At 35.8% G+C, this 15,142-nt stretch overlaps 1 protein-coding gene across 2 annotated transcripts in view; it reads left to right on the forward strand.

Annotated features, from left to right (window-relative positions):
• Positions 1 to 14,857, forward strand: part of grik2 (glutamate receptor, ionotropic, kainate 2) — a 161,547-nt gene extending 146,690 nt beyond the window's left edge. Inside the window, exons 16-17 of one of the 2 annotated variants that reach the window (XM_017479112.3) lie at positions 4,197 to 4,447; positions 12,749 to 14,857. In XM_017479112.3, coding sequence (XP_017334601.1) covers positions 4,197 to 4,447; positions 12,749 to 12,913 — 416 coding nt within the window. In that variant the 3' untranslated portion in view covers positions 12,914 to 14,857. Of the gene's footprint in view, positions 1 to 4,196; positions 4,448 to 4,702; positions 8,537 to 12,748 lie in introns of those variants that run through there. The other variant, XM_017479123.3, reaches the window with a different exon arrangement.
• Positions 14,858 to 15,142: the final 285 nt, after the last annotated feature.

Here is a 15,142-nt window from a genome sequence, read left to right on the forward strand (position 1 = left end):
AGACCATATAATGGAAAGCAAGATGGAAAAGAAGTGAGAGTCATCTCAGTATCTGACTATTTTGGAGGGACATAAATACTGCAAAAATATAGAAAGCACATTGTTGGATAATCAATACAGTCATGGTTGTATTGAACAGATGAAATGTAAAATCTGCTATGATCATATTTAGAAAAATGCAATTGCAGGTTACAGATTTACTCTCATGTTTCACAGGATAAAGAAAACCCAGTTTTAGTTTGGTTTGCTGGCTCTTTGAGGCAGAGAAATCCTAATCGTAAATGACAAATGAATTTAGTAATTAACTTAATTTGAGCCCAAACAGTTTTTAAAGTAAGAATTTGGGTGGTACCCACATTCAGCCTTCATAACAAATTCATAATTATTTCATAAGGAGTTTTTTTTGTATATAAATTAAGGCTGCATAATTTATATACAGTAAGGTTTATGACAAAAATGGTGGGTGCCATTAGAGTTTTTATGTAGCATGACATATAAAACAGTAAATAATTATACAGGTTGACTGTTCAGTAATTTGAGTTGAAACTGATTAATATACAAGTCTATGTTCCTGTTTGAAGCAAATACAGTAAATGCACTAACCAATAGGTAAGATGACAGGATGATCATTCATAGAAAATTACTCAAAGCTAATAATGTGCTATTAGTAAGTACAAATGAAAATAAACATCTTGTTTGTTTTTTTTTTTTTTTAAATAAAGACAAAAAAAAATCATCTTACAGTCTTGAACACTATATGTGTAATCCTAATTGAGGCCTTTTATCTCTTTACAGTCACTACATAAAAACATTCTCACAAAGTGTCTGGACACAAGCCTTACATAAATCATCTAGCTTTACTTTCTAAAAGACATGTGAATGTTTTATAAAGGCATTGTTTTATGAATATTTAATTTTTTGATAGAGACTACAAAGCACTTCGGCAACTTGTTGGATAAGGACATGTGTTAAATGCTGTAAATGTAAAGCAGTTACTGAAGATGAATGAATGCAATTTAAGTAGCCCATAATTACCAACTGGTGTTTATACCATTTTGATAGTAATATAAAATCTGATATTTCACAAAATTGTTGCAGGTACTCAATCAACTGAACTGGTAAATCATGTTTACGTAAATGTGGAAAAAACAGTTTATGATAAAACATAATGGCATACATCAATGTAATTCAAGACAGTTTAGTGCAGGGGTGGCACTGTGGCATACCAGGTACTGTAGTGCACATTTCATAGCTGAATTCATATAGATCTTTAAAATAATCGACCAAATTTAATTATCTGAACTGTAATGAATTTGAACTGATACATAGGAACACCAACTGGAGATGAAATTCCTTTATTCCTGATCACATCATCATATAATCAAAAAGGCCCCTGTTTGCTCTTTTTTTCTTTATTGTATTTACCTAGTGTCTAATAATTGCTACTGGACCATTGTGTTTGTCCTCTGTGTATTGCAGAAATAGAAATCACCCCAGTCAGCTTTCAGAGAACATGGCATGCCTTTTCCCCAGAGGGATCATTAAGCAGAGTCATGTACAGTACCATGTCATCAAACATCTGCCAGGGGTGTGTTGGTTCAAGCTGGAATGATAGCGTACAAGTAAACTGTTTTCCTTCTGCCTTGTCTGTCCATTTCTCATAGGAAACACACCCACCTCCCCCAATAATCCCTCTACTGATAATTAGTATAAATCTGCATTGCAGTTTACTGGACACTGTTAATCATTTTCTGGTTAAGCAATGCACATCTTATTTGTCAACTATTTCCCAGTAGGCCATTCATTATGTTTAAAAGAGTCACAAGAGTACCTAACAGTAAAAGGCAGAGGAAAATATTGACAGGGCCAAGCCTTGAATGCTTTTTTTTAATGCAATAAAGCATCAGTAAAGGACCATGAAGCAATTGATGAGGTATTTTGATCGAGTGTTATTATATCTAAAATATAAAAACATGAAATCTTTCTTTTCTATTGATACTAGAAGAACAAATTTTGAAACATTCAATGGAAATTGATCTGGCTGAAACAGGCCAACATCTCTGTTTGCTGTGTTGATGGGTCATTTGAATTACTATGAGGATTTTATGGCAGGACAGTGCCTGAGAGATTCATTCTCTGTTGTTATTCTTCATTTATGTGACAGAATACAGCTGTGGGTCTTATTTGGAATTCACTCCAGCCTGGCATGAAATACCCCTCTTTTGTTTTGACTGGAGGATTAGTTAATGGATCCCAAGCTCATCTTCATTGCTCATTTAATATACAGCATACAAACATGCTGATTTACTAAATTCCAACTCATGTCCAGTAATTTGTTATACAAATCTTTATTATGTTTTAAAGTCATAATAACAATAATGTAAAGGAATTTTTTAGTATTGCTCTTACAATAGAACTCTAGTCATTTGTCCCAGACCTCAATTTACTATATTCTTCTGCTTGATTTTTATTTTTGTTTTCAAATAGTACACTCTTTTCCCCAAAGCTGTTGAGTCCAAAGGCAAAATACCAAATAACACAAATAACAAGATACAAAACAAGAGCCTAACAGTATATGAAAAAAAGGTGTCATTTTCACAGGACAGATTGCTCATGTAAGCAACAATTGTTCCTAAAAATATTAAAAACCCTTTGATATGTATTACATATCAGTTAAAATTGTGTGTTAGCATTGTCATGATATATATAGAAGAATACTCTAAAAACAGGAGTACATTTGTCCAAAAGGAACTTGCGGGTGAATCCAGCTCAAATACAAATACAACAATAGAGAGTAAGCACCAATAACATACTAATCTATTTCTGTAGTTAAATAAAAATAGTTCAATATCATACAAGCAAAAATAAGGAAATGCGAAAAATACTGACTGGTAATTTACTTTTTTAACACCTCTTAGGAACCCATTCAAGACTTGTCTTGACTCTTATTTATGTTTGTTAAAAGTTGGTTTTGCAGTTTTATCTAAATACAGCACTCCAAATACATCAGACTCATAAGATCAGATAGAAATATGAAGTCCTTTTCACGTGGTCTTTTGTTAATTCAAGTATGCTGGTATTTTTACTGTCAATTCTTAGTGAATTTGTCAGTAATTGTGAATATTGAAATGAATCATTAATCATTAAAATTATGCATAATTTTAATAAATAACTGGGATCTAGCTATGAGGATTTCACGTACTCTTACTCAGTTAAGATTAGTTAACTGAGAAAGATGGTTTAAATGACTATACAGGATCTACTGCTGCACTGCACTTCCCTTCATGTTAATCTCAGTTCTACAACAAAGAGGATGAAGTCAGTTCAGACGATCAGTGTTTCACAACATCACAGTGTGTGTGCACTGAGGTGGATTCAGTGTGAGTTTGATGTGGGTGAGAGCACAATACAATTTTAAATAAGTTGGGCAAGATTAATAGCCATATTATTTAAGCCCAACCACAGGAACATTATCATCAGAACACTGACCGGTTGGAATGAAGAAATTTAAGTACCCTTGCTCTGTTTCACCTGTCAGTTCAAATAAAAAGTACCCTTTCCTGATGGGTTTTAATGAATAGTGTGGAGTGGATGGAGCATAGCCAGTTTACCTGTGCATGCAGTAATGGGATGCGGGAAATCAAGGAGGTTTCTCTCATCACATGCTGGGGCTCAGAACAAACTAAGACCTGCAGTGGGAGAACACTTCAAAGCTCATTTTGGGAAAACATTTATTCTCTAAGCCAAAATGCATACTGGAAATGCTAAGTCAAATTAAGTATGGCGCCTAGTTTAATTAGACAGAAAATAAATAGATAAAACAAAAAAAATGCAGATGCCTGGAATGTAATTGGGTTTTATTGGTGTGTTATCAGTGGCACCCTGGGAGCTAAATTTCAGCAAGCGGCATTCAGCTAGAGGGCTTCTTGTGGCTCATACAGTGCTCCAGTTGCATTTGCTCTCTATCTTTCTTCATCTAATCACCAGGCTTTCATAAAACATGCAGCATTCTTGCCACAGCAACTGATTTTATTTCTTAGTGTAAATCCTTCTTTGTCAGTTACCCAACTTTCTCCCAATTTGATAAATTTGTGTTTAAAATAATTGGACAAAAAGAGTCCTCTGCTCTGTTAGTCATAATTCTTTTCCAGTCAAAAGATGTTGATTTATTTTTTCTTTCTTTTTGACCTCCCCAGGCTCTCCATACCGAGATAAGATCACCATAGCAATCCTGCAGCTCCAAGAAGAAGGGAAGCTGCACATGATGAAGGAGAAATGGTGGAGAGGGAATGGCTGCCCGGAGGAAGAGAGTAAAGAGGCCAGTGCCCTGGGTGTGCAGAACATTGGAGGAATCTTCATTGTTCTGGCTGCTGGACTTGTTCTCTCTGTCTTTGTGGCAGTCGGGGAGTTCCTCTATAAGTCTAAACAAAACGCACAACTTGAAAAGGTAAAGAAACATTTTCACATTTCTGGACTACAATGAAAATGTGACAGTTGTCTGGTATTATGAACTGCAGCCATCCATTGCAACATTGCACCAAAGAGCTTTAAGTTTACTCTATTGTGACGTTTTTGTTTTGACAACATGCTTTATTGCTTTTGGGAATCCAGCTTTTTTCACTTTGTTTTTTAATTCACTCATATGTAAGGGTTACAGTAAAAAAAAAAAGTGAAATGCGTTTAATTAACAATATTTTTCCAGACTTTGCCAGCTGGAGAGCCAGCAACTCTCCTTGATGTATGTCTCTGAAGACAGAAGGGATTTGGTTCATATGCTCAGATGGCCACCATGCTTTTCATCTTGTCTCTCCTCTACAGCCTTGTCTCACATGCCCCATTTCACCTCATTTTTCCTCCCTTGCTTTACTAAGTGCATGGGTTAAGTGAGGAATGTTGACACATTTGAAACTAAATCCGAATCAAGTAGTTTGTATATTTGAGAAAATATTTATTTTTCACGAGTACTCTATGTGATGTTTTTTCAAATTCACATTCAATTCTTACAGTGGTGTTTGCTGATTTCAATTTTATCATTTATATTTGTCCACAGGAAATATATACATTGTTTATAATACAAATAAATGCAGCGTTTGCAAGATTAATGACTCAATCTGTGAATTACCAAATCACTTCGTTAACCAAACAGTCTTTGTTGACTAGAGAAATCTTTGGCACAGATATCAAGATATACATCCTACACATTAACCTCTGCTCAGCTTAACAACTATCTTCATTTGACCTGTTAACCATGTAACAACATGAAAAACAAGACTACGTCCTCAGCTTTTTTTGTTGTACACTGGTGAAAGCTGCCACTACCACTGTGAGTTGTGAGTTCCACATAGCCCCAATTAGCCCCTCTCAGCAGGGCTCTGGCTTTAAGAGCCATCTCCAGCACCCTCCATCGATCTCTTCCAGTGGTATTGTTTATTCACTGAAAGCCACCATATCGATGTTTCAGCATATCCTGTTGTGAGGTGTTATTCTGTAGGCAAGTCCTTAGGTTGACTTAAAAGGAGATGTGAGCCATTGGCACACAGTACTGGCAAATATTCAATCTTTTAAAAAGCAACTGCAGTGTATTTCATGAAAAGTATATAAAAACAAACAAAAATACATGATGTAAAAATGTATTATCTAATATTTGGATTATTTACTTGTTTACTTTCTAGAAAAGTATTGTTTCATTACTAGTATATTTTATGAAAAGATTGGTGGTTGGCTTAGACATGAGTGCTGCACGTTGACGTCAGTCCTGAAGGAAGGGCTTATCTCATTCTGACTGTCAAAACCTTTATGCTGGTCTATCTAACACACTCACCAATCGCACTCTAGTGAGAAATCACTGAAAATCAGGCCTTGTTAATTTAATTTTAGAGGTCAGATAGTGGTAGGAGGCTTAGTGGTTTGCTTTAAATGAGACCACTTGAAACCAGAGAAAATTTGGGGATTAAATCATGTTTCTACCATAGTAGTGAAAAAATACAAATGCAACTGATGTATGTGTTGTACTACATAGTTTATTGCAAAATAGCTGACATGCAATGATAGTGCTCCTTGGTGATCATGGGTTTGAATCCTGATGCCCTCTGTGTCTGGGAGCCCAAAGGATCAAAATGCGGAAGTGGGTGGATCACACTTTCCTCTGACTGTGTTACACCACCCCCAGATTATGCATGAGCAATTGTTTGAAAAGATGCAGTTGGAGGAAGCACGTGTTAGCATTTTCCCTCCCATGTTGGCTATTGTGTGATAGGGGAAAGCTGCCTGATGGGTGGGAATTGCCCATGACTAAATTAAGTCATTAAATAAATCAGAGGGAAAACTTAAAACATCAACAGATGTTGAGCACCAAACAATGAAAATTAATCTCCTTAGAAATAGAGCTGTTACCTTTATTTAAAGTACTGTACATGTCAAGCTATTTAGTTCACACTGATCACATTCAGTTTCACACTGTCTGGGATGTTATTCGATTTATTTGAGCTTAAAGCTTCATGCTAGATGCTTTCCCACCACGAGTGAGTACATATATCATGCAAATTGTCAGTACTGGACTGCCAGAGTATCATAAACATGCATTACCACTGCATACGATCAAATAAAATTTATTACCTCAACAAAATAAGCTTAGTGTGCACGAAGCCACTCTCCATGTGTTGGGTGTAAAAGGGACATTTATTACACAGATGGTGTCTGAACATGGGGGCGTGACAACAGGAAAAGAGGCAGCTGGAGTTGCTCTTTAATGAACAAGGCAATATGGTCATGGCAGCAGCTTTTGAAAGCAGCACATGATGTAAAAGATGGATACTGCCTAAAAACATGTTCCTTTTAACATGGAACAAGACACGATTAACCTAGTGAGACCGATGGAGATATATATATATATATATATATATATATATATACACAATTGTTTGGATATCAATGAATTGCAAACACAACACAGGTTTACCCCAAAAAAATCTTTCTTAAATATAGGTGTGTTGGCACCCGTATGAGTTCATATGAGAAAAATATATTTGAAATATATTCCCATTCATATGGTATTTTTTTTTGTACACCTGGGTGACTAGGAACAAGAAATTGTTCAACCATGACTTCCTGTTTCACAGAGGTATACATATGAGGTAACACATAGACCAAATTCCCTGAGTCATTCATAACAATAGACCAAGGAATATAGCTGTGATGTGCAGCAAAAGGTTATTTAGCTTCACAAAATGGGAAGTGGCTATAAGAAAATAGCACAAGCACTGAAAATCCCCATCAGGGCAATAAGAAGTTCCAGTCAACTGAAAATGTTATGAATCAACCTGGAATTGGAAGTGTGTCTATACTGACTCAATGCACTAGGGATCACAACTTGAGAATTGCAGGAGTTAGTTGAATCTTGGTCATAAAGTCTCCAAAATTACAATCCGAAGTCACCTACATCACCACAAATTGTTTGGAAGAATTTCAAGAAAAAAGCCTCTACTCTCAAATGTCTTTAGTTTGCCAGACACTACTGGAACTTCAAATGGGATTGGGTTCTATGGTCAGATGAAATCAAAATAGAGCTTTTTGGCAATAAGCACCAGAGGTGGTTTTGGCACACAGAGAGGGGTAGCCATATGGAAAAGTACCTCATGTCCATGGTTAAATATGGGGCTGGCTCTTTAATGTTTTGAGGCTGTTTTTCTGCCAGAGGACCTGGACATTTTGTTAGGGTACTTGGCATCATGGACTATCAAGCAACAGATTTAATATCAACAGATATTAAATGAAAACCTGACTGCCTCTGGCAGAAAACTTAAAGGGGGCCGTGGTTGGATCTTTCAGCAGGACAGTGATCCAAAACATACATCAAAATCAACACAAAAATGGTTTACTGACCACAAAATCAAGGTTCTGCCATGGCTTTCCCAGTCCCCCGACTTGAAACCCATAGAAATCCTGTGGGGTGAACTGAAGAGGAGAGTCCACCAGTGTGGACCTTGAAATATGAAGGATCTGGAGAGATTCTGTATGGAGGAATGGTGTCGGATCTCTTGCCATGTATTCTCCAACCTCATCAGGCATTATAGGAGAAGACTCAGAGCTGTTATCTTAGCAAAGGGAGGTAGCACAAAATATTGACTAAAAGGGTGCCAATAATTGTTGCACATCTATATTTAACAAAGATATATTTTTTTGATAAACCTGTGTTATGTTTGCAATTGTTTGATATCCACGAGGGCAGAGTATTTATTTATTTTTTTAATTAAACATCAAAAGGTTAAACAATAAAGACAAATTTTCACAGCCTTCTTTGCTCATAAATGGTCTGCACTTATATAGCGCTGTTATCCAAAGCGCTTTACACTGTGTCTCATTCACCCATTCATACACACCAATAGTAGCAAAGCTGCCATGCAAGGTGCTAACTTGCCATCGGGAGCAACTTGGGGTTCAGTGTTTTCCCTAAGGACACTTCGGCATGTGGAGTCACATGGGCTGGAAATCGAACTGCCAACCCTACAATCAGTGGACAACCTGCTCTACGCCATAGCTGCCCCATATATATATATATATATATATATATATATATATATATATATATATATATATATATATATATATATATATATATATATATATACACACACACACACACATATATATGCACACACACACACACACAGTGCCCTCCACTAATATTGGCACCCTTGGTAAATATGAGCAAAGCAGGCTGTGAAAAATTGTCTTTATTGTTTAACCTTTTGATGTTTGATAAAAAAATTTTTTTAGAAAATTTATATATATATATATATATATATATATATATATATATATATATATATATATATATATATGTGAGCATGCTAAACAAGATTTCTTCTGTAAGGAAGTTTCTGTCTAGGAATGCTGCCTTTTTTTTTTTTTTTTATACAGAAAATACAAAAATGTGATAGTAAACAACTCTTTTCAAAATGTAGGAGTCAAAACAACAATCCTGCACCTTAATTTTTGAGTAAAAGAAAGTGTGGATGTTAGTGATATCTGTACGACTATGCATCTCATATTTGATCAATTTACCATTTTAAATTTCTTTAGTAAATAGTCAGTAGGATTGGTCAAGGATTTGAATGATTTATTTGTTTCATTCCCACCTGATTACTTCACAGCTTTGCATATCAAATTCTTTTTTAAATGCTTTCATCACTACTTTGATTCTGTGCATCTATGCAATACTGCCCTCTGTTAACCTTTTATATGCACTTAAATAAATGTTTTACAACAATAATGGCATTTTTTCTTGTTCCTGTTTTTTATGCATTTTGCCTCCATGATTTTTTTCTGTCATCCTTCCTCCATCTTCCTCCTTTTCTGCCACCCACACTTTCCTGTGTTAAATCTGTGCTCAGTGCTCTCTGAACTGCTTAAAAGTAAACCTGTCTCCTGAGAGTCAGGAACAAGCAGCTGAGGGTGAAGAAGTGAAAACACACACACACACACACACACACACACACACACACACACACACACACACACACACACACACACACACACAGATAGAGAGAGAGAGAGAGAGAGAGAGAGAGAGAGAGAGAGATGGTAAGAACTATGTACTAACAATTCTGTTACAAAACTTCCTCCATTGTCTCCAACCCTTTATGAAAGCAATTTCCTAACAACACACATATCTATTAAACTTTAAACTTGTATTACATAAAAAAATATTCCCCCCCACAAATTAATATTACAGCAGGACATTTCCCCGTAATTTAGCAAATTTGTTTTGCATCCTATCTCAAATCCAGAACTAGCTAAAAGTTGCATGTTCTACTAAGCAATCAAATATGCACACAAAGCTGTAGACATAAAGTACATTCACATTTACATTTATTCATTTAGCAGATGCTTTTAACTAAAGCGACTTACAAATGAGGAAATACAAGTAAAGCAATGTATCAACCGGAGAACAATACAAGTAATGCTACCAAACAAGATCTTTAATTGAGTTCTAGAAAGCAAGTGCCATAGTAGGTTTTATTTATTTATTTATTTATTTTTTTAAGGATAATGTCGGGATTGGCATTTTAGGGGTTAGTTAGGTGTTCACAGAAGAGGTGGGTCTTTAGCTGTTTTTTGAAGATAGTGACAGATTAAGCAGTCTGGAGAGAGGTTGGAAGTTCATTCCACCACTGAGGGACAGTTAGTGTGAAGGTTCTGGAAAGGGCCTGTGTAGTCACTACTAAGCGGCAGTCATTAATTGATCGCAGATTGCGTGAGGGAACGTAAGCCTTCAGGAGAGTGTTGAGGTAGTGGAGTGCTGTTCCAGACAAGGTCTTGTAAGTGAGCATCAAAGCCTTGGATTTGATACGGGCAGCTACAGGAAACCAGTGGAGGGAGATGAAGAGGGGTATAACATGGGTCCTTTTAGACTGGTTGAAGACAAAACATGCTGCTGCATTCTGAATCATCTGAACAGGTTTGATAGAGCTGTCTGGGAGGCCAGAGAGTTGAGTAGTGTGTTGCAGTAGTCCAGTTTTGATATGGCAAGAGCTTGGACTAGTGGTTGTGTAGCATGTTCAGTGAGATGTAAACCAATGTAAAAATGGAACAACATATCCAAAAAGTGTTTACGGTAATTTAAGTTTGGTCAAAAAAGTTACGTAGACTTTCTTTGGTAAGCTTTCATCGATATAAACCAGTACGTGTCATCTTCTTGGTCTCTTCAAAGCTTTATATTCACCATTTTGCAATATATATGCACCATTATTTGTTTATAAATACTAGCAAGTTAGTTGATGGCTTGTTAGTTATGCTATTTTCCTATCTTTTATAAAACATCTAAGAGAAAATGAAGACATCATAAGGTGTACCTGAATTTAGGACACTAGGGTATTTTGGCAAAAAAATCTTAGAAACTTATTTTCTATAAAATGTGAACTGAAATGAGATCCCAACTAAAATAGTCATGGTTACTAAACAGATAACATGGGATTTCACAGTTGAGATTTTTCTGTTATATGGCATGTTGGATCATTTAATTTGGGTTGACACCTTTTGTACAAATATTACAAAGTAATTATATCAAAGTTACACTTAAAAATAAGTGGATAGTTATGTGTAGTTATGTAGCATCAAATTACAGATTGGAAAGCAATAACACAACACAGTACAGCTACATGTTATGTACATTTCTTGAGTGGTTGCACTGTAAACACCCTCAGTAGATTGTAACTCTATACTCCCTAATACCAAAACTCATAAAAATGTAATGTGCACATATCTGAGAAAAATGGCTTTAACATCTATCACAATTACACTGTAGCCCAATGTGTAACTACACAGGTGGTAGAAGCACAATTTAAAGTGGGAACAAAATGTCTCCTAAAAATCTTCCATCATTATCCAACCAAGGCATAGGTGACCTTATCCTTCTTTCCCCAAAAATACAGTCTATCAATCAAGAGGGAAAGTCGAGTGCAGATGGATATAATGAATTGAAAACTGTCTAAAAAAAATCATTGTATCCATATAAGTGATCTTGATGTTCATTGTGCTGGACTGGTTAAATTGTAGCACTTTCAAAGCCAGGGGGAAAATACATTTAAAGTGGAATGATAAATACTGTGCTATCAAACTAATAACACTTCTATTAATGCAAAGATCTCATAACATAAAATGGACTATCCAATGTGTGTCTCTCTCTGATGTAAATCTATGAGTTTGAATTAGCATAAAAGCTAGTGTGAATGTTCTATTTAATGAGTATTCTATCAACAGTATTCTAGTGCAGACTGACAGAGAGAAGATGCTGTAGGTGGTAAAAAAAAATGTGTGTAAGAGAGAGAGAGAGAGAGAGAGAGAAGAAGTGACTTACAAGCATACAAGTATGAAGAAAATCAGTGTTTCTGAACACCCTTCACAGGTTCTTACCAACTTACAGAAAGCATAAAGCCTTGTAATAATAACAAGAATACTTTGCATTAATATCATTTAATGTGATTTATTGTGAACCACCAAATAACTAAATATAAACCAAATCATCAAATATAAACATTAAAATGATTAAAATTATACATTTAGGCACTTGATGCAATCATTGACTTGTATAAAATTTTCCTGCATTCAGATCTGAATAATAAAATATTCAAGACCTTGTCAGCCATTCTGACTTTTCATCTTAGTGTTGGTTATTCACTAGATTAAAAGTTATATTCACTTGTCTGATTTCTGTATAAAAAGAAAGTCCACAAGAACTAAGACTACAGAAAAGAAAATTTTGAATATAAAGCACATGATCAATTATTTAACAGGGGACATTTTTTTAGGAACAACAAAGGATCTCTCCTTGTCTGATTGTTGAATGCAGCATTTACAAATGCCACAGTGTCTCTGGGAGAGCAAACATGAGGAGGAGGGAGAGGAGAGGTAGCAGCTTAATTGGCCATGCAGCTTCATGGGATTTGAGTCTTAGGAAATGTAATATGCATCAACAAGTCATGGTGCTGCAGCAGCAAGGCAGGAAAAAGGAAGGGTGAAATCCATAGAGAAATCGCTTTAGTTATGATGTGCTTTGTGTGCATCCAGATGGACAGCAGCATTGATCATAGCTCTCCTCCTCCCTCATGCCTCTGTATGTCTAAAACCCCTTAGCATGTCCATCAGATCATACATGCAACTCAATGCATTAGATAGCCAGTAGGAATCATGTGTTTTAAACTAATAAGAAATATCTGATCAGCTGCCTTTTCTTTCTCATCCCTCACAGAGGTCCTTCTGCAGTGCTATGATGGAGGAGCTGCGAGTGTCCCTCAAGTGCCAGCGCCGGCTCAAACACAAGCCTCAGCCGCCTGTCATGGTCAAAACGGAGGAAGTCATCAACATGCACACCTTCAATGACCGGAGATTACCAGGCAAAGAGACCATGGCATAAAGCAGACATTTGTTCTCTCTCTTTTTAAAGACAGAAGTGAAAAAAAGAAGAGTCGTAGAGCAGGGCGATAGCTACATTTATACATGGGGGTGGGAGATTAGGAACATGATTGTTCAGTGTTAAATGTCATTATTGTTTTAAAACAATTAGATATTTGGGGGGGAAAAAGAAACTGCAAAATATTTCCTGTGGAAATAACTTGATTTTGGGCAAAATTAAAGTGAGTTACCTCATCACTCCTGCCACCAGGGCAAGGGCTGATTGGTGTTGTGGATATTTTATGAAGACAATGCTGAGCTAGATAAAGGAATGAGATCAACCTGTATATGGCTGAAGGTGGACTATCCCTTCATTATGTTCATGTTAGTTTAGGTTTGTGAATCTGTGATCTCTTTGGGCAGCTTGACCATTCTCTGTCTAGAGGCCACATGGAGAACAGTTGAGTACATTAAAGAGAACTAAGAGACTGATGTAGACAATATGGGTATGGGGATTCTCTAATTACATGGACAAAACAGTATAAAACATTTTTAATGTGTATATTTCTGCTGATTTTTTATGGTCAAAATCCCAGTCATGGTAAGAAAAACCAAACATAGTTGATTAAAAATCCTGAAATATATTTACAGGCACAACAGGACTACTCTGTATTAAAGACATTTCTTGAACTCAATCAACTGAAAGGAGGAAATATATCAGGCATCAGGCAATAAACAACTTAATTTGCTTGCATTTCAATTCACTACCACCAGAATTTTTAAGGACGATTGAAGGGAAGATTCATCATGGTTACTTTGTATTAAGCATGTACATTAATAGAGTAAGAGAGTATCAATAAACAAGGAATGTGCCTATTACTGGCTCATGAAGAGTCCCAGGATGCTCATCACCACTACAACACAAAGATTAGTTCCGGTAACTGGGGGGAAAAAAAAACCCAAAACAAAACAAAAAACCCCCGAAACAACCCTCACCCCCTCCACGCGCACACACATTCTACTAAAAAACAAAACAAACAAACAAACAAAAAAAAACAGGAGTCAAAGCTGTCATACTATATTTATTCAAGTATTTATTACTTTATTTATTGTTTTTAATAAGTTGACAAACTCTATCTACATACATTAGTTAAAACACCAGTGCATTTTTTTTTCCACACAGTCTAATTCATTCCAGTGTCAAGTTTCCTGTTTGTAATTTTTTGTGGATTTTATTTCAGGAAATGAGAATCCTCACAAACTTGTGCAAATGCAAAATTTATATGAAGTGTTTTTGTATGAAGAAAAACAAATCAAAATTTTGTAATAATTTTTATCAACACAAGATTGACCATGGCCATCTTTCTCTTCTTCTGGTGGAAGGGATGCCATCAGGAATAGCCAAGACTATAAATTTATGGAGGCCCTGGGACTGCTGTGTGTCCACATGGACCAACTTCATTAGATCACACAAACACACCCAGGACCATAGCACCAGGTCTGTATAAAGAAGATATAGAGTCAGTGTCCATGATACATTGCCTCCATGGACATGAGTCACCTTTAAGGTCCATGAAAAGAAAAGTGTGCTAAGCATGCCAGGCATTGTTGAAGTGACACACATTTTGGACAAATCCTATTTTTATCATGTAAAATAATCATATTTAAAGAAAGATATTTTTACTTGGGGTAAATGATGGTAATGATATACACACACACACACAAAGAGATAAATGATAGGGATGACCACCGTTGCTTTTCATTATACAACCCTGATTTACAATAGACTGCTAGGAGTACAGAGAACGTCTGAGTAAATGGTTAAAATGGATAAGATGTCTTTAAAATATATCAAGATTCTAAACTAATTTTGACCATGTTGTGAAATCAGAACCAATTGTGCACACAATTTACTGTCTAAAGTTGATGCACAAGTTTAAAGAAAATCATTAAAAAGTTAAACAGACTCACCTCTTAGTCTCCATCATTTTCTTACATGTACAGAAACTATAGCTACTCGTGATTTGTGTACAAATCACCACTATATTATCTATTTCTTGCACAGATAAATTATCAGTTGTAATCAGATTCATTAATCAAATGAGTAAGGAATAACACATGACAGGTTATGCTGTTTTAAGAAACTAATCCATTTCCCTTTTGTGACACGACCCAACATGACAAATTATTTTAAGTGTTTTGCTCCTCTTGTACTACATTTTACAATGATTAAAATTGTTTTTATATAGCA

The sequence above is a fragment of the Ictalurus punctatus genome, chromosome 1 (assembly GCF_001660625.3).
Source record: "Ictalurus punctatus breed USDA103 chromosome 1, Coco_2.0, whole genome shotgun sequence".
NCBI lineage: Eukaryota > Metazoa > Chordata > Actinopteri > Siluriformes > Ictaluridae > Ictalurus > Ictalurus punctatus.